At 35.6% G+C, this 21,744-nt stretch overlaps 3 protein-coding genes across 7 annotated transcripts; all 3 read right to left on the bottom strand.

Moving 5' to 3' along the window:
* Window positions 1–601: 601 nt before the first annotated feature.
* LOC111303109 (WD-40 repeat-containing protein MSI4-like) lies at window positions 602–8,107 on the bottom strand. 2 transcript variants are annotated; one of them, XM_089742099.1, is made up of 15 exons: window positions 7,336–8,107; window positions 6,868–6,931; window positions 6,438–6,524; window positions 6,276–6,338; window positions 5,899–5,964; window positions 5,712–5,786; window positions 5,511–5,586; window positions 4,845–5,061; window positions 4,539–4,602; window positions 3,899–3,972; window positions 3,638–3,749; window positions 3,452–3,526; window positions 2,235–2,311; window positions 1,498–1,597; window positions 602–974 (listed from the first exon to the last, which is right to left on the bottom strand). In XM_089742099.1, the coding sequence occupies exons 1-15, from the start codon at window positions 7,584–7,586 to the stop codon at window positions 873–875; spliced, it is 1,503 nt and encodes a 500-aa protein (XP_089598225.1). In that variant the 5' UTR covers window positions 7,587–8,107; the 3' UTR covers window positions 602–872. The 2 variants fall into 2 exon arrangements, with proteins under 2 accessions (XP_089598225.1, XP_022754886.2); XM_022899151.2 differs by having other exon boundaries at window positions 4,539–4,620; window positions 7,336–8,087.
* A 539-nt stretch (window positions 8,108–8,646) lies between these two features.
* Window positions 8,647–10,609, bottom strand: LOC111303110 (uncharacterized). Its single transcript, XM_022899153.2, has 4 exons — window positions 10,451–10,609; window positions 10,260–10,366; window positions 8,919–8,997; window positions 8,647–8,825 (listed from the first exon to the last, which is right to left on the bottom strand). Exons 1-4 carry the CDS (start codon window positions 10,451–10,453, stop codon window positions 8,778–8,780), a joined length of 237 nt encoding a protein of 78 aa, XP_022754888.1. The 5' UTR covers window positions 10,454–10,609; the 3' UTR covers window positions 8,647–8,777.
* Window positions 10,610–11,464: 855 nt separating this feature from the next.
* Window positions 11,465–18,863, bottom strand: LOC111303107 (receptor-like serine/threonine-protein kinase ALE2). 4 transcript variants are annotated; one of them, XM_089742097.1, is made up of 16 exons: window positions 18,373–18,804; window positions 17,852–17,978; window positions 17,310–17,423; window positions 16,923–17,237; window positions 16,778–16,834; window positions 16,626–16,682; window positions 16,388–16,528; window positions 16,008–16,223; window positions 15,842–15,913; window positions 15,646–15,699; window positions 15,444–15,551; window positions 14,955–15,326; window positions 14,561–14,857; window positions 13,890–14,279; window positions 13,532–13,775; window positions 11,465–12,696 (listed from the first exon to the last, which is right to left on the bottom strand). In XM_089742097.1, exons 3-16 carry the CDS (start codon window positions 17,386–17,388, stop codon window positions 12,030–12,032), a joined length of 3,069 nt encoding a protein of 1,022 aa, XP_089598223.1. In that variant the 5' UTR covers window positions 17,389–17,423; window positions 17,852–17,978; window positions 18,373–18,804; the 3' UTR covers window positions 11,465–12,029. The 4 variants fall into 4 exon arrangements, with proteins under 4 accessions (XP_089598223.1, XP_089598224.1, XP_089598221.1 ...); XM_089742098.1 differs by having other exon boundaries at window positions 16,923–17,231; window positions 18,373–18,761; XM_089742095.1 differs by lacking the exon at window positions 17,852–17,978 and having other exon boundaries at window positions 18,373–18,863.
* Between the last annotated feature and the right edge of the window lie 2,881 nt (window positions 18,864–21,744).

The following is a 21,744-nucleotide window of genomic DNA, read 5'->3' as shown; positions in this document are numbered from 1 at the left end:
GACAACGACATGGAAAGAGGGAAACGATCAAACGAAAGAGAATTACAATGTGGAAATCGCCAGGAGCAAGGGCGCGGGGAGACATCGAATAGGATCCAGTTACAAGCGTCCTTGTTAATGTTAGTGTCATTAAAACGGAAAAGAAGGGCCACATGCTTCTGCTTTTGCAGTTACTCTTCATCATCGCTAGCAAACTTTAATACAGAAACGCTATTTCTATCCAATTGGATGGTTGTCCACTTGTCGACCGACTGGAAGTTGTCTCGTTCACAAAGTCCGAGAAGAAAATTTTCATTGGGATCTAGTAACCCTCCGTCAACTCAGAGAAAATAAAAATACATCGTTTCAAATCAGCTGACCAAACGATGAATCCTAATAGTTGCAAAAAATTTCAAACCTCATCTTTTCAGCATTCCAACCTCAACCTGCCTAAATATAATGGGAAACTAAACCTAAAATACAAATTAAGCTTTCATCCACTGATGACATGCTGACATGTGAAGAAGTTCCAAATTCACCCATCCAGGACTGAACGAGTTCTCGAAGAAGGCAATAACCCATGACAAAGATAAGTACTTCTGGTACCAAATCAATCTACATGTGACAGTTGCAAGAGCCTGGAAGAATCCTTTGATTCAATATTTCAACCACAAAACTTTGGATCCGATGCTAGAATTTTAATGGTTCATTGTTTAACAGTTCATTGATCATAATTTGTACCCGGGTGGAGCCAGGTGTGTGCATATGACAGTCTTCGACATACTCATAATCAGTGTAAATGGTAAAAGAATCTAAAGAAAAGAGCTACTAGGGGAGTTTTGTTACAAGTCAACTGGGAAATATTCTGGCCTTTTTCCTTACAATCTCGTCTCTCATGGCTTCGACGCGCATGAAATGACGTGGGCCTTGAATTTCTCAAGCTCTGCTAAAACCTCCTCCTCTGGTCTGTAGATCAGATCACTCATGCGCCATATCTGCAGACCAACATTTAGTATATAAATAATTGTAATTTCATTCAAATTTAATAAATTTCTTTTCTTGAAAGCAAAACAGACACTCGGAAGGAGAAAGAAGGAAAGTGAAGAGGAAAGAACAAAATGGACACTCAGGCTTTTGAAGCCAATATGTAAAACAAAGTTCTTTCAACAAATCAATCCCATCAAATTGGAGTAACTTCATAACCGACAGTGAAGGAATGTCATTACGAGCAGTTTCTGGTATAAGCATTTACTGCCAGCAACAATTCCCATGGTAACCCTTGATGATTATAAGCAACATGTTTTGCAATATTGGCAGGAAAGTGAGGTCTCCTGAAGCATTTTATAAACGTTTCTTATAATATGCATGCCGGTAATGCTATTGTGCATTGCTTTTGACTTATCTGCATCATATGTCATATCTACCTTCATAGTCACGGTGATTACTTGAATTGTCTCAAGAAAAAAAAATGCATCGTTTGACACAAAGAACATTTACACCAGAAACTAGTAACTATACCTGCAATGTCCCACCTCCACCAGTGGTATCACAATCATCAGACACACTAACAACGGTCCATGCATCAGATGCATTCCAATGGAAGTCAACGACTTTGTCCCTGTATAAAAATTTAAAGATTGAAAATATTATGATAACAAAACAGGTAAAATCAAATATATTGTCTCCAACAAGCATAAGGAAATTGTTCTAAGAAACCAAAATCTTAGTTTGAATGAGGTGTATAAAACATAAAAGTCCTTATATTCCACCCGTGAAACCAAAAAATTTTGAGCATGATTTTTAGCCATTCCTCAAGATTTTGATTCATGACATCTCAAATTAGCTAGCAATTGCATCATTGTACCCACTTTTTCTTTTTTCAGTAAAAGAAACATCATGAAGGACAGTGTTGTCAAAGTAAAAACCTCCCCATATGGTGGAACATTAAAATTTTCGTCAAGGACCCTTATATAACATCAAAAGATTAAAGATGAGGTCTTAAAAGCATTTATAAATACACAAATGTAAGAAATACAGGTGGACAGAGATACATGCATGCAACAAAGATCTTTAAGCAAACCAGTTTAATGGTGCCAGATTAAATGGACAGAGATAGCACTATAAGAAAATAAAAAGAATAAAAAGCAAAAGATGAAAGAATGTGAAAAGCATATTGAGATTAAGGCACAGATGGCATGGTTCAAAAGAATTGTCCAAATACATGATATATCACAAACTGAAAAACAATCACAAACCTGTGCCCAGCATGTTGGAAAAATAGTCCTGCAGGAGTACTAGGAGATCTTGAAGCACGTTCCACCTTTTTGCCAACCTGCAATATGTATGAGCAAGTAAAACCAACCACAAAATTATGCGGTAGCAAGTACAGCTATGACAACCTGAATAGCCAACGTGCCTGAACTGGCCATTGAAAGATAGGGGGAATACTTTCTCCTACTAAGGAAGAGGCGAGGAAAGCCTTGAACTATGTTATACATAAATAATTACGTAAAATAAAAGTAAAGATCGAGAAGTAAAGAAGATGATAAGGTCACTGAAAATTAAACACTCCTAATCTAAGTGCTTAACTACTAGCAATTACTTTATATCCTCTTTCACTAATTAACTTTCAAGTTATTAAATTATAGTTGTAACATAGACATTACAACAGTGCTTGATGATGAGGAATGATTACTTGGCAATTGTCTTCACTGCCATTATTTTTCACAAATATATTCAATCCTAGAAAGATATGAACCAGAATTGTCAAATCACAAACCACAACCTTTTTTTATTTGAAGAGAGTTAGGTAGTGTTTGGTTTCAGAAAACAGAGCCATTTTCTGTTTTCATTTTCTTGAAAAATGAAAAATATGAGTGAAAACGTGTTTGGTAATTAAAAATGAAAACAAGTTTTTAGAAAACAAAAATGAAAATGGATTAAAATATGAAAACAAAAAAAAAGATGTTTTCATTTGTGAAAACAAGGGATAAAAATTACTTTTTTTCTTATTTTTTGCAAGCTACTATATTTAAACACTTTTTAATATCATTAATTAATAAATATATATTATATTTATAATTAGATGATATTAATAATAATATCATTGAATTTTTTTTCATTTCCTTATTTTTGTGTTTTTAGAAAACAATTTTTATTTTTGTTTACCATATACATTTTTATAAAACAAAAAATAAAAAATAAAAACTATTTTCTAGTAAATAAAAATAAAAAATAAAAACATAAAACATTTTCTCAAACCAAACGGAGCCTTAAATTTCCTATAATTGACTTTGAAAATCTAAAACTATTTACATACAGAAATCATTCATGCAAACTAAAAAATGTATGGGTAGCATACAAAAACTACACAGTTCAACATATATGCATAGCCATGTGTATCATATGTGTTATATGCATACATGTATCATGTATTCAAAGGCAATTAACTGGAGATAGATCTAGCAAATACCTTGTCATAATCCCAAATGTTTAAGAGCCCATCCTCGGCAGAACTACCAAATACAGATGACTTGTCTGGAGACCACTGGACATGAGAAACATAAATTTGGTAAGAACAGATACATGATAACACTTATAATCATATTTGCAACAAAATAGGAAGTAAGACATAAGAATGATCAGGTTCTTTTCACACCTGCACGCATAGAACGGCAGCGTTATGACCGTCAAACTTGTAAATAGGTGATCCAACTCCGTTAGAAGTGAGATTTCTTCGATCAAACATACGAACAGTATTATCTGCAGAGCTGAGAGATCAACAAAAGAAGACAAAATAACGTTTTATCGTTTACCCATCATTGCAAAACATGAGAAAGCACTTCCACACTAATAGTGCTTCATATTTTGATGCCAAAAGGAAAGTGCAAAACAGAAAGAAACATGGACAGAGACATACCCAGTCAGGATAAGATTATCATCATGGGGGTTCCAATCGACACAATGAAGATCAGCATTATGTGCCTTTTCAACCTGTCAACAAGAAACCAACAATTCAGCTAATCATCAGAAGCATCAATATATTTAAAATTAAAAATTACATGCAAGCAAATATTAACAAGATCAATAACAGAAAGCATAAGAAACATAAAGCTTTGGTTGATTCCACCAAGAGGATTCATTAGTGGAGAAAGAAGCTAAATGGTTGGCTTTCTGATATCAAATCACATCTACTTAAAAATGATTTGGAATAGACAATGGTAAAAAATGAAGTCCCAGACAGAAGGAACAGCAATGTATTACTAGAATCAGAAAAACAATAGAACAAATTTTCAACAAGTTTGTGCAAACGGTTTGAAGCATTCCAGCCCCACCCATATAAAATGAGAAAAAAGCAGGTACAAAGTCATGCTACTTAGTTGACTGATTCAAATCATACACCATCCTCTCAAGTATAAGCCACTTTACAGATGTCAATCAAAAGCCCAGCTGGGTTTATATATATTATTCAGCAGTTATTATTATTAAAGGGGAAAAAAGGGGACCCCTCAAGCAGTTATTATTATTCAAAAAGCAAGAACTATTAATAGGAAAATTACCTTGACAGTAGGGCTAGTGCCAACTCGTGCATCCCACAATATGAGGCAGGAATCATCACCTACACTACAAAACTCCAGTGCACTTCAGCAGATATAAAAGAATTTGTCAGAAATTAGAGGCCATACTAACAATGTCAAAGGTATCAATACAAAAGCCACTACTACAGTGGAAGAAAAACCAATGAAAGAGCCATTTGAATAAACTTGCCTTTAAATGAAAATTTTATGAAGTGAAGGCAAAAAAAATATACATAATACAATAAAGAATCACATTCCTTTACATTTAATCCAAGAGAAAGCAGCTACCTAGATGGACAGAACGTAACATCTTCAACTGTCTCCTCATGCCCACAGAAGATGCCACGAGGACCTACGGAAGGCCCATCAGCAGCTTTATCATTACCTTCCCCAGGCTTGTTCTGTTTGATGATCGATCCACCAGATCCTGGAGATTTGGTAGGGTCTGTAGCTGTTGTTGTTATGTGGTCCTGGATGCTCCATAAAACCACTGTTTTGTCCTTCCCTGTCATAAAAGTCCTCTCATTAAGAAGAAAATCCCATCACATGAAATGAAATTCAGTTTTGCTGAGCCAACAATCCCCTTGAGGACTTGAAACAAAAATTGTAAAGGTATGGCCTCAAAGTCAACTTATGCAGTTATGCACTACAACACGGTAAGACATACCATCAAGCAAAATATGACAAAAGATACACTTCCTAAATCAGACAACGAAACTATTTCAAACATATCATATTTTTTATATGAGAAAAGGCGCATTCAGTTCTCAAATTAAATAATTTTAAATTGATTACTACTCTGTGCTAGGAAGATAATGACCTCACAACGTCTCATATGCTCATATCAAAGGGATAAGATCATGATTTCCACAAGAGTTTCGGTACTAAATATATCAATAAAAAGCAATAATTCCATGCAAGTACATAGTTAGTTGAATGAGGGAATTTCCCAACCTCCAGAGAGTACATAGGGTTCAGTGGGACACATTGCAAGAGCAAATTCTGCATTATCTTGATGTCCAGTCAAAATCTGCCGAAAAGAAAAATTATCAGTGAGAAACAGTTCATCCCCCCCTCAAAGAACACATGCATACACACATGTAGAACACAGATAATTTTACTAAACATATAACTGAAATTTTGAAACAAATATACCAAATCTGGGCGAGAATGTGTAGCTCCAAGAACAGCATGTCGGTTTGGTTGAGCTTCAACATCCCAAATAAGAACCTAAATTTTATCATGTCACATGTCAGGTAGACTTTAACATCTATCGGAGAAAGAAAACATGACAGAAATATTGACTCATAATTTAATTCAGCAGAAATAACAAGAGTCTTACATCTGGACTATCAGTGTGTGTGGCTACAATCTTAGAGTTCTGTGGAAGTTCCCTGATCCTGTTCACCTGCGAGATAGTATTTGGCAGTCACAACAAAATAAACAATCATAAAGAAAAACAAAACAAAAGGATAAAGGAAAAATATAAAGTTTTGAGGCTATACATGCAAAGGAAAGAATTTAAGTAAGCATAATATCTATTTCCCGCAGATGCCATACATCATGGCTTATATTTTAATGCCCCAACTCAAAAGGAAGAATTACATTGTCAAATCAATTAGCTGAATTATATCCAACAAGACTGTTTGTGGATATTTCATCACACGACTTTACATAGTCACAAAAACATTTATTTTCAAGGAATGTGCAGGATTATACCTCTCCAGGATGTATGATGGTCTTGTACTTCTTCACAAATGGTGAGCGTGCTTCTTCATTAAACTGAAAAATATGAAGAAATCATCTAAATAAAGAGAAGAAAGCTGCATGCATCAGTTTTGAATTGCAGAACAAGGAAAAAGATCAATATAAATGAGTTACCTGAGATATGTGCTCAGCAGCAGCAACCCTAGGTTTGACAACTTCACAATTTGCAATCACAAGAGTATTTGGAACGCTACCATCAGTCTGAGATTATAACATAAAACAATTACCGAAAGAAAACTTGTCAAAATAGATGATAATAACATTTTCCTGAAAGAACGATGTTTAATAAAACAACTTAAGCACAAACTTATCATGTTTCACCCTTGTTCTGCCAAGCTTTTCTTTTAAGTTCCATTAACTCAACGAGTTCTAAGCATGATGCATCTATTTATGTTAATAAATTTTCCAGAAAGAGCATTTTTGTTATGTAAAACTTTAAGCGACTGATAAAAAATGAAAAAAGAGGGTCCATCCATTCAGCTTGCAACTATATTCAAGCGCTATCAAAGAAAAAAAAAATTGCCGATGATGGAAATACACTTGCCTGTTCAGAGAGGTAGAGACGCTGACGATTCTTGTAAGTAGCTTGCTCAAGCTGTGGTCCCCAGCTGTTGAAAACCAAATTAAACTATCGTCAAGAAATATGAAAAAGTGGGGAAAAACAAAGAAAGGAGCTAAATTGGCAACAATCTAACACAAAATTGCAGCACAAAAAAAAAATTCCTCGTTCCTCAACAGCTACAGACGGTTAATGCCAGCTATCTCACATGTGAAACACAAGGATAACTAAAAAATTACAGGATTCAAGAAACAAAAACAGATTAGCAGCTCAGCAAAAGCTCATTAGGGTTTAGCATAAAAAATTCAAGCCCTTTAGAAACAAACATAATAACCCAAATAATCCGTAAACACAAAAAGAACATCTTTTTCAGCAACAAAACCAAAAACCCAAGCTTTTGCAACGAAAATACCAAAAAACACAAAACCCTAAAGGGGGTTTAAGGAGAAGAACCGGCAAGAGAGAGAAGGCCAAACGAGATTGTGATTGGCAAGCCAGTCATAGAGAACAGGGACCAAAGACTTCCACTGAGTGTACTTCTCATCAACGCTTGGTTGTTGGGCTTTCTTTCCTTCTTTCATTTTACCAGCGCTTTGTTGTTGTTGTTGTTGCTGCTGTTCTTTCTCGTCCTTTGGCTTTGGTTTTCGGCCTCTCTTCTTGGGACCTTGTTGCTGTTGTTGTTGTTGAGGTTGGGGAGACTCCATTTTTGAGATTGAGAGTGTTGCTGATACTATAAAAGCAAAGAAAGAAGGAAAAAAACAACGATTGGTTTCCGGGGACCCGAACCGGACCCTACTGGTACTGTGATGCGGTTTGGAAGGGAATGGGAAAAATCAAGTAAAATGGTGGTGACCGATCAGGGTTTTTGTTAGGCTACGCTCTTTAAAAGTAGAGTGATGTACACGCGGCAAGTTGGTAGAGCGTAGCCTGTATCAATAGGGGCTCCCGCATTGCTGAGATGTTGAATGTTTGAGGGATTCAGCCATTATATTTTACTGGTCAAGGCTTCGCAACGTTTTACAAAGCGGGGGATTTACAGTTCGCAGGGGTCTCCTAGTGGCCTCATTTGGCGATTGATGGGTGCTTGCCAGCTTGCTTGACGACTGCAGCAACTGACCTGGAAGTAGGAATCCAAAGACCCGAAAGTTAACTTTTTCCTTGGCATTCCTGACGATTTGTTTTCTACCAATGCAATAGTAATCTAAACTATGGTTTTTGATGGGGATATTGGGTTTTGGAGGTTGATGGAATTCTAATCAGTTCATTTTTTGTCCTTCTTTTTTTTCTTTTGGGCTATGATCTGATATTAAATTCATTTAAATGAGAAAACTAAAATTCCGTCTCATTCCACCGAGGGGATATCATACATTATACAACCTTAAAAACGATACTGTCAATCCAACAGCAATACACCAAGGTGGAACAGCGAGCCTCAATGCTTTTCGACCGCCTAGTTGACACAACATTTTAGCTCTTTTAGCTTTAGGCAACGGTAACACTCCTTCCTTTATACTGTTGTTTCTGTTTTCTTATTAAGGTTCAAGGTTGATAATTGATACCATGAAGCAAAAATCCATGGGTTGGTAAAAAATTCTTCGAAACCCACTTAAAGAAGTGGTTTTCCCACCAAAGGATAAAACGGATCTTCACCTTGTTCACTCAAATGCTTCAGATTGAAGCACAGTGTGCAAGTTAAACAATCCGCTACAACCACGAGTCTGAAGTTCGAGCATGTACTAAGAACACCCAAGTGATATCAAAATGTTATCAAAGAAGCTATCCTCATCTGATAAATAACAAAAATGTCTGTAAGTAACAGAGTCAAAGTCATGATCCCTCACATGACACCATACTTTCTTAGCAAAACTTTGTAAACTGGTTGAACAATATAAAAATCAGACATAAACACCAGCTGAAAGTAGCAGAAACAATGACCCAAAGCCCTGCGAGGATATCAAGATCAAGCATCAGTAATGCACAAAAACTACATGAATTATAATGATACATCCAGCTAAAACAGATACAACAAGCTATACCAGGAAGACAGATGCCACTCCTCCAGTGATGAGCTCCTTGGCAAGAGACCGATTTCGCTTGGAAGAAGTTGCTTCATAGCTGCATATTTTGGGAAAGAACTTTTCATAAAATTTTCCAAATATAATTTCAGACCTATAAAGCATTGTATCAAATGGGTTCTTGTTTTGGGCAAGGTCAAACAGTATAGCAATTAGAATCTACTCATAAGAACATAACTTAATCTTTACAAACATCAGCAGTATAAGCAAAGTTAAAGCGTTCTTAAGAAATCAAATCAAGTGAAAAGAAGTTTGAATAATTGAAAGGTAGCATTGCTATAGTTTAATGAAAAGAGACCTCTAAGTTTAGTTCCAACAGATTTGAAGTTCTTTATTCGCTAGTGAAAAGAAGTTTGAGTGGATTCATAGGTAACATCAGTACAGTTCAATAAAAAGAGACCTCTAAGTTCTAACTATGAGATCCAATGCATATGAAGAAAATCAATACTTTCTCAAGCAAAACCAAGCATGAGTAGATTTAAAGGTCCATCGATAAAGTTCAATGAGAGGAGGACTCTAAGTTCTAACTGTAAGATCCAACTCATATCAAATTCTTTAGTCGCAAAATGCTCCCATCCTCCAAAACCAGAAAAACAAAGTGATGAAATAGTAAAATCAACAAAACGTGATGAATGAAGAAAGCTTTACAATAACAAACTAGACGAGCTCAGATACAATTTTAGACATGCAAAAGGTTGATCTATCTCTCTTGGAAATCTGCTTCATGCCTTAGGCCATGGAATTAACAGATAAAAGTTCAAACTTGAAAAAACCACAACCAAACAGAAAAACCAGATACTCTTTGAGACGAGAATTTTTGAAACCCAAAAGGACCCTAAGCATATATGGAAAGCCACAGACTCCAACTGATAGTTATTGAAGACAAAGGTAATAGAAGTGAAATGTAGCATGCTACCCACCAAAAAACACAAAGGGGGAATCATCAACTTCAAAATCACACTTGTGTTATATTCTCACCAAAAATAAAAGAACAAATTGTGGCCTGCAAATTGGCTATCAAAACTAATTTCTTTCCAAACGTCTCATCAAATCTATGAAAAGGTACATTCTAAATCAAGAAGTTAAGTTCCAATTATGCTAAGTTTTCCCTATTTTATAACCAATCATCAATTATAAATTATACAAAAATACCCAGATCTACTTACACAAAATATCAAGTATATAGGGGGAGAAAACCGAAAATAGCCTCCTAAATCGAATCTAGTAAGAAGAAAAAAAATGAAATGTATTATTGCAGAAAAGGAAGAAATATTACGGAGGAGATAAGATCAAGGTTCTTACATGAAGAATGAAGCCGTGACGACAAGGCCAATGGCGAGCATGACGACGGCTAGGGTTGGGTACCACGCATCTGGCACTGGACTCGTTATTGCTTTTGCAGGAGGAGCCTGAAACAAAATCATAAATCAAATTCACAGAAACAGAAAAAAGGAACCCTAGAAATGCTCTGATTTCAATTGAGAGAGATTTACCATCGATCTTTGTCTCTTCGCTTCGAATTGCGGAGGTCGATCGAAGAGAGTAGAAATAACGCGCGACTAGTTGTTAGTAAGAGGTTTTGAGTTTTACGAGTCTTTGCACTCTGAAGTCTGAAGCCTTAGGTGGTGTAGGAACTTAGGATTGGGTACACAGTGGTGTATGAAATATTTTTGTTCTCGGGCCTGGGCGTGTTTGGGGTTGTTGATCTGATGATGTGTACCAAAATTATTAGACGCTGGGAAAGTCAACGTTGAAGGTGCTGAGGATTGTTTCGCTTTGGGCTCCCAACTATTTTGGTTTTTTACAGAAGACTTTTTTTTTTAACGAAGGAGACTATAGCATCTAAGAGAAAAATTTTAAGCAAAATGGTTTAAAATGTTATTTAATAAAAATTTAATAATCATCTAAGTTTTTTTTATTTTATTATAATCAATTAAATTTTTAAATATATTTTTTATTAATTAAACTTTTATTAAATAAAAATTGAATAACTGTCAACATTTATTTTTATCTAATTAGGGTTCAATAGGAGTTAAAATATATATAAGGGTTTAATTAGATAAAAATAAAAATTTAGAGATACAACTGATTTGAAATAAAAAATTTAGACTTGATTGATTATAATAAATATTAGAAACTTAAATTATTGTTAAATTTTTACTAAAGAACTTTTTTTTACAGTTTTATCAATAAATTATTAATTTTAAAATCTAAACTTTTAAACTTTTTAATGCCTTAAGAATGACCGCATAAACCAATTCTTCTTTATATTTTGCTATTTCATTTATGAAATATGTGCTAAAAATATTAATTGATACTTTGCTTTTCCATTGAACATGTTTGGTTGATTATATTTGTAATGCTAAAGGAAGAATCCATTAAAAATCCACAACCTGGGAAAGTTCTATCCTTCATTCATGAATCATGGGGTTAAGTCTTTGTGCCTCTCATATCAACCCATATTTGCAAACAGAAAATAACAATTTCTTTGGAATTCAACTGCTTTTGATGGTATGAAAGAGATGCATTTCATGATACAAAAAATATTCTATACATTGAGTGGCACGGGAATCCACATAACAAAAAAGGTGTTGTGGAGGTTGGGGGAATACAAGAGAAGTGTACTCTTTTTTTTCTTCTAAGAAGAGGAGATCAAAGATGAATTCAGAAAGATTCTGAGTCTCAAAATGGGAAATTTGCGCCATCTTATTATGGAAACACGACTACAACAATGCAATTTGGGGTGTGGATCATGAAATCCTTCCATTATAAAAAGAAAAAGAACAATTCCTTTTATGCTCAAAGTGCAGCTGCATGATGAAAGCTCCTCCACTTGCCAATCTGACGCTTATTCAGGTTGATACAAACTAGCAGTAACATCCATCAGAAGTTCTGAATTAAGAATCTTGCTGCACAATTTTGCAGTCCTAAGAGTTTCCTTGTTTATTTCCCATTTTCAAAACCTAGCACAACTTTTCATCAGCATGGGGGAGCACTTGTTGCAGTGTCAACAAGTTTTGGCATCCAAAAATTGAAGGACAAGCTCATGCACATGCATGGAAGAGGGGTTTTTCAAAGCGAACCTGGCCAGAACCTGATCATAACACCATGTTCACTGATGCTGCCCCCAGATAATCTTTGCATTTTTTGCCAGAATCGACTGCCCCTCCCTGTTCGCAAGGGAACAGAACTACAGTGCCTCCCAAATCTTGCCGGTGAACTAAACAAATCTGACGCGGATAGTCCTATCTCAGTATCAAGGCTGGAGTCATAGTTGGGAACCGAATAACGGCTTCGCATGGGATCAGTCAACTGTCCTGAGCGAGTACCAACTCTAGCATCCAAATAAATAGACAAATCATCTTGACTAGAGCCACTTGAGCCTACTTTTTTGGCCTCGTCACATTCATTACATACTAGTTTTAAAGCCTGAACAACCTCACCCATAAAAGGTCGGTTTGATACCTCTGGTTGAACACACATCGAGGCAATTGCTGCTACTTTGGCCACGCTATCGAAACGGACATTAAGACCTAGAGATGGGTCTACAATTGTTTCTAATCCTTCTTTGCTTGCTAGAAGGGGACGGGCCCATGCAACTAGATTCTCCTGACCAGGGGGCTGTGTCATATCTACCGGTTTTTTCCCTGTCAGAAGCTCAAGAAGGACAACACCATAACTGTAAACATCACTCTTCACAAGAAGATGGCCGGTCATTGCATACTCGGGAGCTACATACCTGGACCAAGGAGTCATGAGGAGTAAATGTTAAAGTACATTAGCACTAACAAAGAATGATAGATAACTAAAAGATTTCTAGAGCTAAGCTAGGACATCGCATACACAAAACCAATTGGTCAATAGAACGATGGTTAATATGGTCTTGAGCTCCAGCAATCATCTTTTGTTCCTTAATAAATTCTCTTAAAGAGATAAGATGGCATTGCAGTAGTACTAGGTCATGTTAAATAAAATATTTTTGAGCTTTGCTCTAAAATGCCACTAATATGGAATTATATTCTGAAATTGATTTTAGATACCAAGAAGGCATAGAATAATGTCGTTCACTGCTTAAAAAACAGCATTTTTGGTCATTAGTGAGGATCAAAGAAGACTACACTGATATGAAGGCTATCATACTGATGTGTGTGTCCATATAAGTCTTGCTATCCACGCTGTCTCATCAAATTTCTACGAAGATAAGCATGGGAAGTATTTCATTATTTTATGCTTATCCTAAATTTAAATAGCTAAAGAGACAAGGATTTTCACGTTGTGTAGAATCATCGAAACCTGCTATATAAATCAATTTCCAAAGTGCTTTCTTTGTTAAAAAGAGATCCTCAAAGAATATACCTCTGCTTAGGGTATTAATGAGTTGCTTCCATTTATTTGAAAGAAAGCCTATTTCCCACTAGCATGAATAAATCAAGGTATAATATCAACAAGCATATCAAATATAGAATATTTTCTAATGCTCATGCCTCACGCATATAGCAGGCCAGGTTGGCACAGCCACACCAATAACAAGAATCTGCCAAAGCTAAATCAAGTAGAGAAGAGAGGTTTCATACCCAAAAGTTCCCATGACACGTGTCGATACGTGCTTGCCTTCCTCATCCATAGCAGTTCGAGCCAAACCAAAGTCAGACAATTTTGGCGTGAAATCATGCTCCAACAAAATGTTGCTCGACTTAAAATCCCGGTGTATGACACATGGGCTAGAATCTTCATGGAGATAAGCCAGTCCACGAGCAGCACCAAGGGCTATCTTTATCCGAGCATCCCAGTCAAGTGGTGCAGAGTCCTTGTCAAATCCTGAAAACAGACAAAACAGAGGCTAACATAACCATTTTCTACAGAATTGAACAATAAGAATGCTGAATATTGTAACCCTGGAATTTATCCACAGCAAGCACACATTTTAACTACCATGCAAGTGAGATTCAACACTGCCATTTGGAATAAGTTCATAAATCAAGCTGCGGTTGCGCTCCTCCGTGCATATACCAATCAATTTCACCAAGTTTCTGTGGTGAAGACGGCTAAGCATCTCCACCTCAGCCAAGAATTCCCTGCCACCTTGTTGATCATCTCTCTTCAGAACTTTGACTGCCACTTTAGTTCCATCCTCAAGAACACCACTATAAACACGACCAAATCCACCTTCCCCAAGTATTCTTGAAGCATCAAAATTATCAGTGGCTTTTTCTACGTCACTTGCACTGAAGGTCTTAGCAGATCTTGTATAAGCTACAACACTAGAACCAAATGACAGTAATGTGGAACTAAGACCGCTTCCAACCATTGACCCAACAGAACCTGAAATTTTCAACAAATTTTCCCGCTTCAATAGGGGAAAAATACAAGAAAAGTTTTTGATGAATGCAGTTTTCTGCCTATAACTGCAATCTAAAGTTAAGGCGAAATGTTGCCACTAAAATTATTTCAGACTAAAAGCAATAGATGTCAGAAGCAATGTGAAAACAGATATTAATATTCATAAATAGTTTGAGGTATCAGATGATATGCTTATTGTTTTCTTCAGTAAATTGATGGATTGAGAAAACTGATAGGCCAGAATATATTTAGCTAAATATAACCTGATGGTTTGGCAAGAGATGATGGCGGATGCCGTGGAGTTGCTGCTTGTTGACTAGCATGATCCCTAAGATTGAAAAGCAAAACCCATGCAATGGCGGAGCATAACAAAAGAGCCACCAACATGGACAGAACAATTAGAGCAATTACAGCGCCACTAAGCATGTATTTATGCTGCTTCCCATGCACATCAACACCCAGGGGCTCTATCTCCCTTGCATTGTTCTCATTACCAGAATATGGTCCACCATCAATTATACCAATGTCAGAAGATGGCAAAGGTGGAGAAGAAGGCAAACCTAGAAATCCACTGTTACTAAATATTTCCAATAGAATATATGTAGAAAGAGAAGAAAAAAGAAAAAGGAAAAGCCAATGAAATGAGCATGTACATACCAAGATAGCGAACGTATAATACTTCATAATCCCCAAATAATGAAGGGTTTATAGCAACTTGTTTATGCCAAAATCTTTGATAAGTTAAAAAGGATGTGGTGTTATCAATTTTTTCACCAAGTGGTACCAAGTCAATAAGGACAACGGTTTTCTCTGGTTGCTCACTAGCGGCATTAGCTCCAATAATGCGAACTTGACTTTGTTTCATAAAAACTCCAGCAGCAATTTCCTCTGCCAGCTCAGAAACCAAAGGGAAGAAAGTGTACAGTGCAACACTCAGACGTAAACCAACTTGCATTGGCAAGACACAGCCACATGGTGATCCAGGAGGAGCATTTGTATAAGGTTCTGTGCAAATAGTAGTTGAACAGTCTACATATACAATCAACAACATATTACACATTCGTATGATAGAAAACACCTTGGAGATGAAATTAGAGCAGACATACAAGAAAACTTAAATGCAAAACAATGAACCTAATGCTTAACCTTCATTGGGAGGTGGAGGTGGAAAAGACATAACTGGTGGTGGAGGTGGCACCTTGGGACTCCTCAATGGAGACACGGACGGAGAAACTTTTGGGGAGATAAGTGGCACTTTGGAAAAGCAACATCCATAAGCAGAAAATAGAGAAAATGGGGATATAACACAAACAAATATATAACATATAAAGTAATATTTTATTCTTACTTTTGGTCTGCCTAGATGCAGTCATTGGAGATGGTAAAGGAACAGGAGAACTTCCTGATGAACGAAAAGCAGAGCAGATTGGGGAAACCGAAGAATCAGCAAAGTAGTAAAGATGTTAGAAATCAAAATGACCATTTTAACTCACTTTTCAGACTCTACTCTGAAAGAATCAATTTAGCATTTGCTAATCTTATACCAGAATGAAAGGGTGCAGGAGCATAATGTTTTCGCCTTCTTCCAAGAGGAAATGCTGGAGAGATGACTGGACCTATATAAATATTGAAATGAAACATTATCGGGATGTGATAAGCCCATATAATGTTAGCATGGCTGGGACAAGTCTTAGGCACAAAATATCAGACCTTGCATTTTTAAAGGCGGAGGTGAAATCAGGTACGATGATGCTGGAGCAGGACTGGTTCTTTCATTTCTTTTATGTTGATGCTTATGAAACGAGATTGAAGGTGACAATGCTGGAGAGTTATACCCTTCGTTCAAAGGAGTAAGAGATGGAACAGGAGAATTACCAGGGTACCTCATAGCTGTCGGTGCAGAAGGAGATATGGCTGGGGAAGAACCTGCAAAAGATATCCTCAGCAACTCAATGGGGTTGGTATTAATAATCAAATTAAAAATTAGCTCAATATTTGCTGCTTCACAATTCACAATATACAGCAATAGAACCAAACTAGGTTTTAAATCTATACGAAAATGACACATCAAACTGCTGAATGATATATACCTGGAGCAGTTGGCTCCAGAACAGGGGCCTTATTATTTGATGAATTTCTTTGATTAGCAATCGGGGGGAAAGTACTTGACCTACTGGAGTGAATGGCTGGGGAATTTTGTGGTGAATTCCTCAACGGTGGTGCAATTGGAGCTACAGATTAGAATAAAACAAACTGTATTAGAACCACACTCAATCTATAGTCCACTCAGTTATTTAACGAATATCTTTTGCATAGCACCGGGCTTACTTAGATGGACGACAGGAGAATTTTCTGGAGAATTCTGTGACGGTGCTATTGATGGAACTGCAAGTTAGAACAAGTGCATCCTTTAATTAGAACCACACTCAACTTTAAATTTACCCAGGTATTTGATGCATTCCTTTGATTAGAAAGCATACATGGGTGGATAGCTGGTGAATTTTGAGGCAAATTCCTTGTAGGAGATATAACTGGAGCTGCATATTAAAGCCGACAGAACAGAATTAGAACCAATGTCAATTTACATTAACTTGAGGAACAAGAGAAATCCTTTTAGTCATATGCCTGGAGCATCTGGCACTGAGAGAGGACACTTATTAACTGGTTCCTTTTTCTGAGGAGCAGTTGGCGACTTTGATTGCGTGCGTACTTGAACAGGCAGAGGTGGAGGAGCTGTATTAAATGCGGGTAACACCATTGGAGTACTTGGTGCCAAGGATGGTACACGTTCTTCATTAGTAAATGATGGCAAAGTTGTATAGTGTGTTGGTGGTTCCGTTGAATTACTCGGCGACAAGGAATGAGTATGCCATGCTGTTGCTTCAGGCTCTGGGGAAGACACAAGAGGTGGTAATGCAGGAGGAGAATGCAAACCTGACCCTGGATTATCAAGCCAGAAACATCATAAAAACTCTCAGGAACAACAACAGTTGACACTGGAAAATGAATTACCATTTGGCTGAGAAAGTGTGCTTGGTATATCGCTTCTTTGTTCAACGGCACCAGGGATTCCTTCTGTAGGAGGATACATAGAAAACTTTGCCCGAGATGGGGATGCATTGTGCTCTAAAACAAGACAAAAAAAGGTGAATATATTCTGCATAAATTCAAAGGAAGCATACAACTTGACACCCGTTTTTCATTTATATTACTGAAAAGTATGTTAGAAATTACAAAATCCTCTTACATGAACACCAAAATGCAATTTATCAGGCAATATTTTGTTTTTGCTTATTACAGAATCATGACTGAGTAGTGCAATTTATGAGATCAAATAGGTTATTATCCATGAACTGTAAAAACAATAATGTCAAAAGAAGACTTAATTTCCAACTAATATAGGCACAAAGATCTTTGTTGCTATCAAGAAATTTTTTTCTAACAAAGAAAGCCTTTTTTGGATATATATATATATATATATATATATATATATATATATAGGAATATAGTTAACATAAGAGATCAAAGTCAACAAACTTTTTTCAGAAACATACCTCAATTGTATGAAAGAATGTGCAAGGCAACCATAGAGTACCGTTAATAGCTAATTATGCTATAAAATGCATTTCTCAGGTAAAGCCTGGAGGAAAAGTCATTCCTTAGTTACACCCAAAGAGGAGCCTGAGTGAAGAATGATAATGCTTCAAGCCTCTGGCTAAGGAAACTGTCATTAATTCTATAACATGATGGAATAATACAGATCCATGAAGATGCTGGATCCAAATTCAGTGGATCCAAACTCTACAAGTGAATGTTATTCTAAAGAGCAGTTTCTAACTAAAATTTTGCGAACAGAATTCAGCACAAAAGTTGACAAGCCAAAGTTTCCTGGCATTAGCAGTTGATACCAGTCATAGAAACAACATTTGCAAGATTAAATGTGATAAAAAAGATTGTTCACTAGCACAAAATTAACTGAACTCATTAAACAGTTAAAATCCAATAACTTTGAGCAACTGGTATTATCAAATCAAATATTTCAAATAAAGAGAGCTGGAAAGATAAGGAAATTTACCTGAAGATGCTTGAACAACTAAAGCAAAGCCAGTGATGCAGAGTTTGGCAAGCTGGAGAATCAGTGGCATCAACATCGCCATCCCATAAAGCACCAAATCACATCTAAACCAAGCTCCCTCAATGATGATGATGATGAAGAAAATTAAGCACCAAATAAATTAATAAAAAATGAAACTGTATTATATTAAGAGATAGGCAGGTTACTTGAAGCAAGAAGAAAAGGGAAGTTAGATTAAATGCCCCCCACAAACAGGGTAAAACAAGCAAGGCTTAGTTTTTTTAGGCTGTATTTGGAAAAACCCAGAATTGGGTTTGGCAAAAAGAGGCAAAGCAACTTTTTTTTCCTTAAAACTAAAGTTCTCAACTTTACAAAGTTCAGTTTTTTCCATGTTTGACAGAACCGTTTTTGCCTGCATAAGTTGTTGAACACAAAATAAAAAAACAATAAATTTAATGACAACAAGAAACAGAGACACCTCACAGAGGCACAGTTCCAAGTAACAGACAGAATTTTTTTAAGATAGAAGAAAAAAATTATAAAAAGAAAAGATTTTGACAGTTTGGTTGATAAGTGTCCGTAAGAGAGGGATTAAAAAAAAAAAAACTTAGTTTAATACTAGTAAATGTATATGTTAGTGGGGAGAGTTAGATTTAAGTGGTGTTTTAGTGGGGTTTGAACCAACTTTTTTTACCTTGGATTGGAATTTCGAAGGATTTGTTTAGTGGATTTGGCTATTCTTAACTTTCTTGCTGATTTTCAGTTGATCCTGATGGCCGGTAAAGGAAAATGACTCCAGTGAAAGTGAGACTTGGAATTTTTCAAGTGTCTGTTTTGACACATCAACCGTTTCTTATTTCTTGATGATCTTAGGATAAATGATCCGTTTTTAAGACAAAAGTAAAGATCCCACCAAAAAATAAGTTTTAAGAATATTCTGAACTTTGGTTGCTTGATTGTCATCAGAAGTAAGAGGCAATCAATTAGTTCGAAATATACGAGTCTTCTGTGAAACAGAGTTTGTGTCCACATTGTTTTTATGCATTCAGGCAACAGTTTTTGTTCGTTGTTGCTCATTAATGACCTTCGAAGATTCAAACAAATTTAAAGGTCATCATTCTGTTTGATAAAGATAATGGACCCACCAAAACAAGAAGCACAAATTGTCAATTACATTGGCGTTTCCATGCCAATCAATTTGTTAAAGTTGATGGCTTTAAATGAATTAAGGCATCCTGTAAATTAGTAATGAGAAATTTCCTTTTTCTTAGATTTTCTTTTAATGCACCGACAGGTTTTAATTGTCATAACTTGTAACCAAGTTTAGGTGGCAATTAAAACAAGAGATTCTAAAGTCTAAAACTGGTATTTACCCATTTATCCATATCAGGAAAAGCTGCTATTACTAGTAGAGATATGCCAAAAAAACTAAAAGAGCACAGGGAGAAACTACAACATTGTCCCATCAACATAGCCAGGCTCTATGAAAAAAAGAAAAAAGGAAGGGTTTTGCTTGGAATATAGCTAAAGACCACATTTTTCATAAAAATCGCAAGAATGACGATTGCTGAGGATGATGAGGGAGGGTGAAGAAAAAAAAAAAAAACATGGTGCATGTGAGTAGAAAGGGGACCCAAGAGGCTGACTCCATTGAATTTCAATTGAACGAAGTCTTCGTTGTCATTTACTTTTGGTTGATGTTTGGTGAGAGCTTAAAGTTTTTAGTTTCTAAAAGAGTAGTATGAAACAACAAAGTATGAAGCTAAAGCAGCAAGTAAGCCCTGCTTGCATCTGTGAAAGTTGTCGGATCTGAAATATTTTTTCTTGTTGTCTTGTACTATATGTTCGTATGCGATTTTTTTTCTCTTTTCTTTGAATTTTCTAAGTGTTTTGCTTTTCCATGAAATAATATTGTTAGGTTTTCACAGTGTGATTTCATATAAGACAGCATCATACAGCAAAGGCTACAACAAAGGACAGATAGCCTATTCTGACTGCATTTTCATTTTTGTCAGCAACTTATAACACAAGGCATAATTTATCTGAGTTCATATTCCTTTGGAAACCCCACACCCTCCAATTTTTGGATTATTTTGTTCTATCCAATTTCAATAAACTGTATATATATTGTTCAAAAATAAATAAATAAACTTCATATATAATGTTGGGTTTTATTTTATCAAAAGGAATTCAACTTCTTGGATCATCACAATGAAAATTGTCAACGATTTCATCAGACAATAAAGAAACATATGGATGTAGACACCTTACTATAATTTTCAATTCCACCCAGCTAGATTTCAAGTGGACCTTTGAAAAATCAAAGAAAGAAAAATGTCTCTCATTTGTCTTGAGAATCTATACAAATATATAAAAGCAATCCCCAAATTGGGATTATTCACCAAGGAGTTCCAATTTTACGTTACATGTTGCGCAACAATTGGGTCTTTATTTAGGTACTTGTCAATTTTTGTTGCATCACCTTGTCGTGGAAAAAGAACGAATAAAAATAAGAAAGGAGTAAGAGAGAATTTTAGAAACTTTTGGCGATGGAAAATATTACAATAAACAAAAAAAAAATGTAGAGTGAAAAGAAAAGAAAGAAAAATGAAGAGAGAGAGAGGGCGTGAGATGAGAGAAGATAGGTTAGTGCCGGAGGTTTTCTCAGGTTCACCACCACCATTTAAGCCAATTTCAGAAGATAAATTAATCAAATCTATACAAATATATAAAAGTAACCCCCAAATTAGGACTGTTCACCAAGGAGTTTCAATTTTGTGCTACGTGTTGGGCAACAATTGGGTCTTTATTTAGGGGCTTTTCAATATTTTTTTTTGGTATCATTTTGCCGTGAAAAAAGAATAATTAAAAAAAAAGATTGGAGAAAAAGAGAATTCTAGAGACTTGTAGAGATGAAAGATATTACAATCTCCAGAGATAAATGAAAAAAACAAAGTAGAATGAAAAGAAAAGAAAGAAAAATGGTGTGAGATGAGAGAAGATAGAGAAGATAGCTCACTGTAAGAGATTTTCTCAAGTTCACCACCACCATTTAAGCCAATTTCAAAAGATAAACTGTTGGTAGTTTAGAATATGATGCATCTCATATTATATAAAAAGATTTAATTATCGATAAATAAAATTAATTTTTATATTAATTTTATTTATATTTTAAATAATTATGTTTGAACAAAAAAATTATTATATAATAAATGATCATAACTATTTAAATATAAATAGATTATTATTCATAAATGTCATGATTATACAGAAGGTTATAACTATCTTAATAGAAATTTATGTCTGTTCATTCATTATAAATAAATATTTCAGTATAACTATTTTCACTACTTCTAATTAGAGAGTTTGATG

Source organism: Durio zibethinus, chromosome 13 (assembly GCF_047325235.1).
Source record: "Durio zibethinus cultivar Kanyao isolate XHJ-2024 chromosome 13, ASM4732523v1, whole genome shotgun sequence".
NCBI classification, from domain to species: domain Eukaryota; kingdom Viridiplantae; phylum Streptophyta; class Magnoliopsida; order Malvales; family Malvaceae; genus Durio; species Durio zibethinus.
The sequence above is the reverse complement of the archived record's forward strand: the minus strand, read 5'-3'. Positions and strand labels throughout refer to the sequence as shown.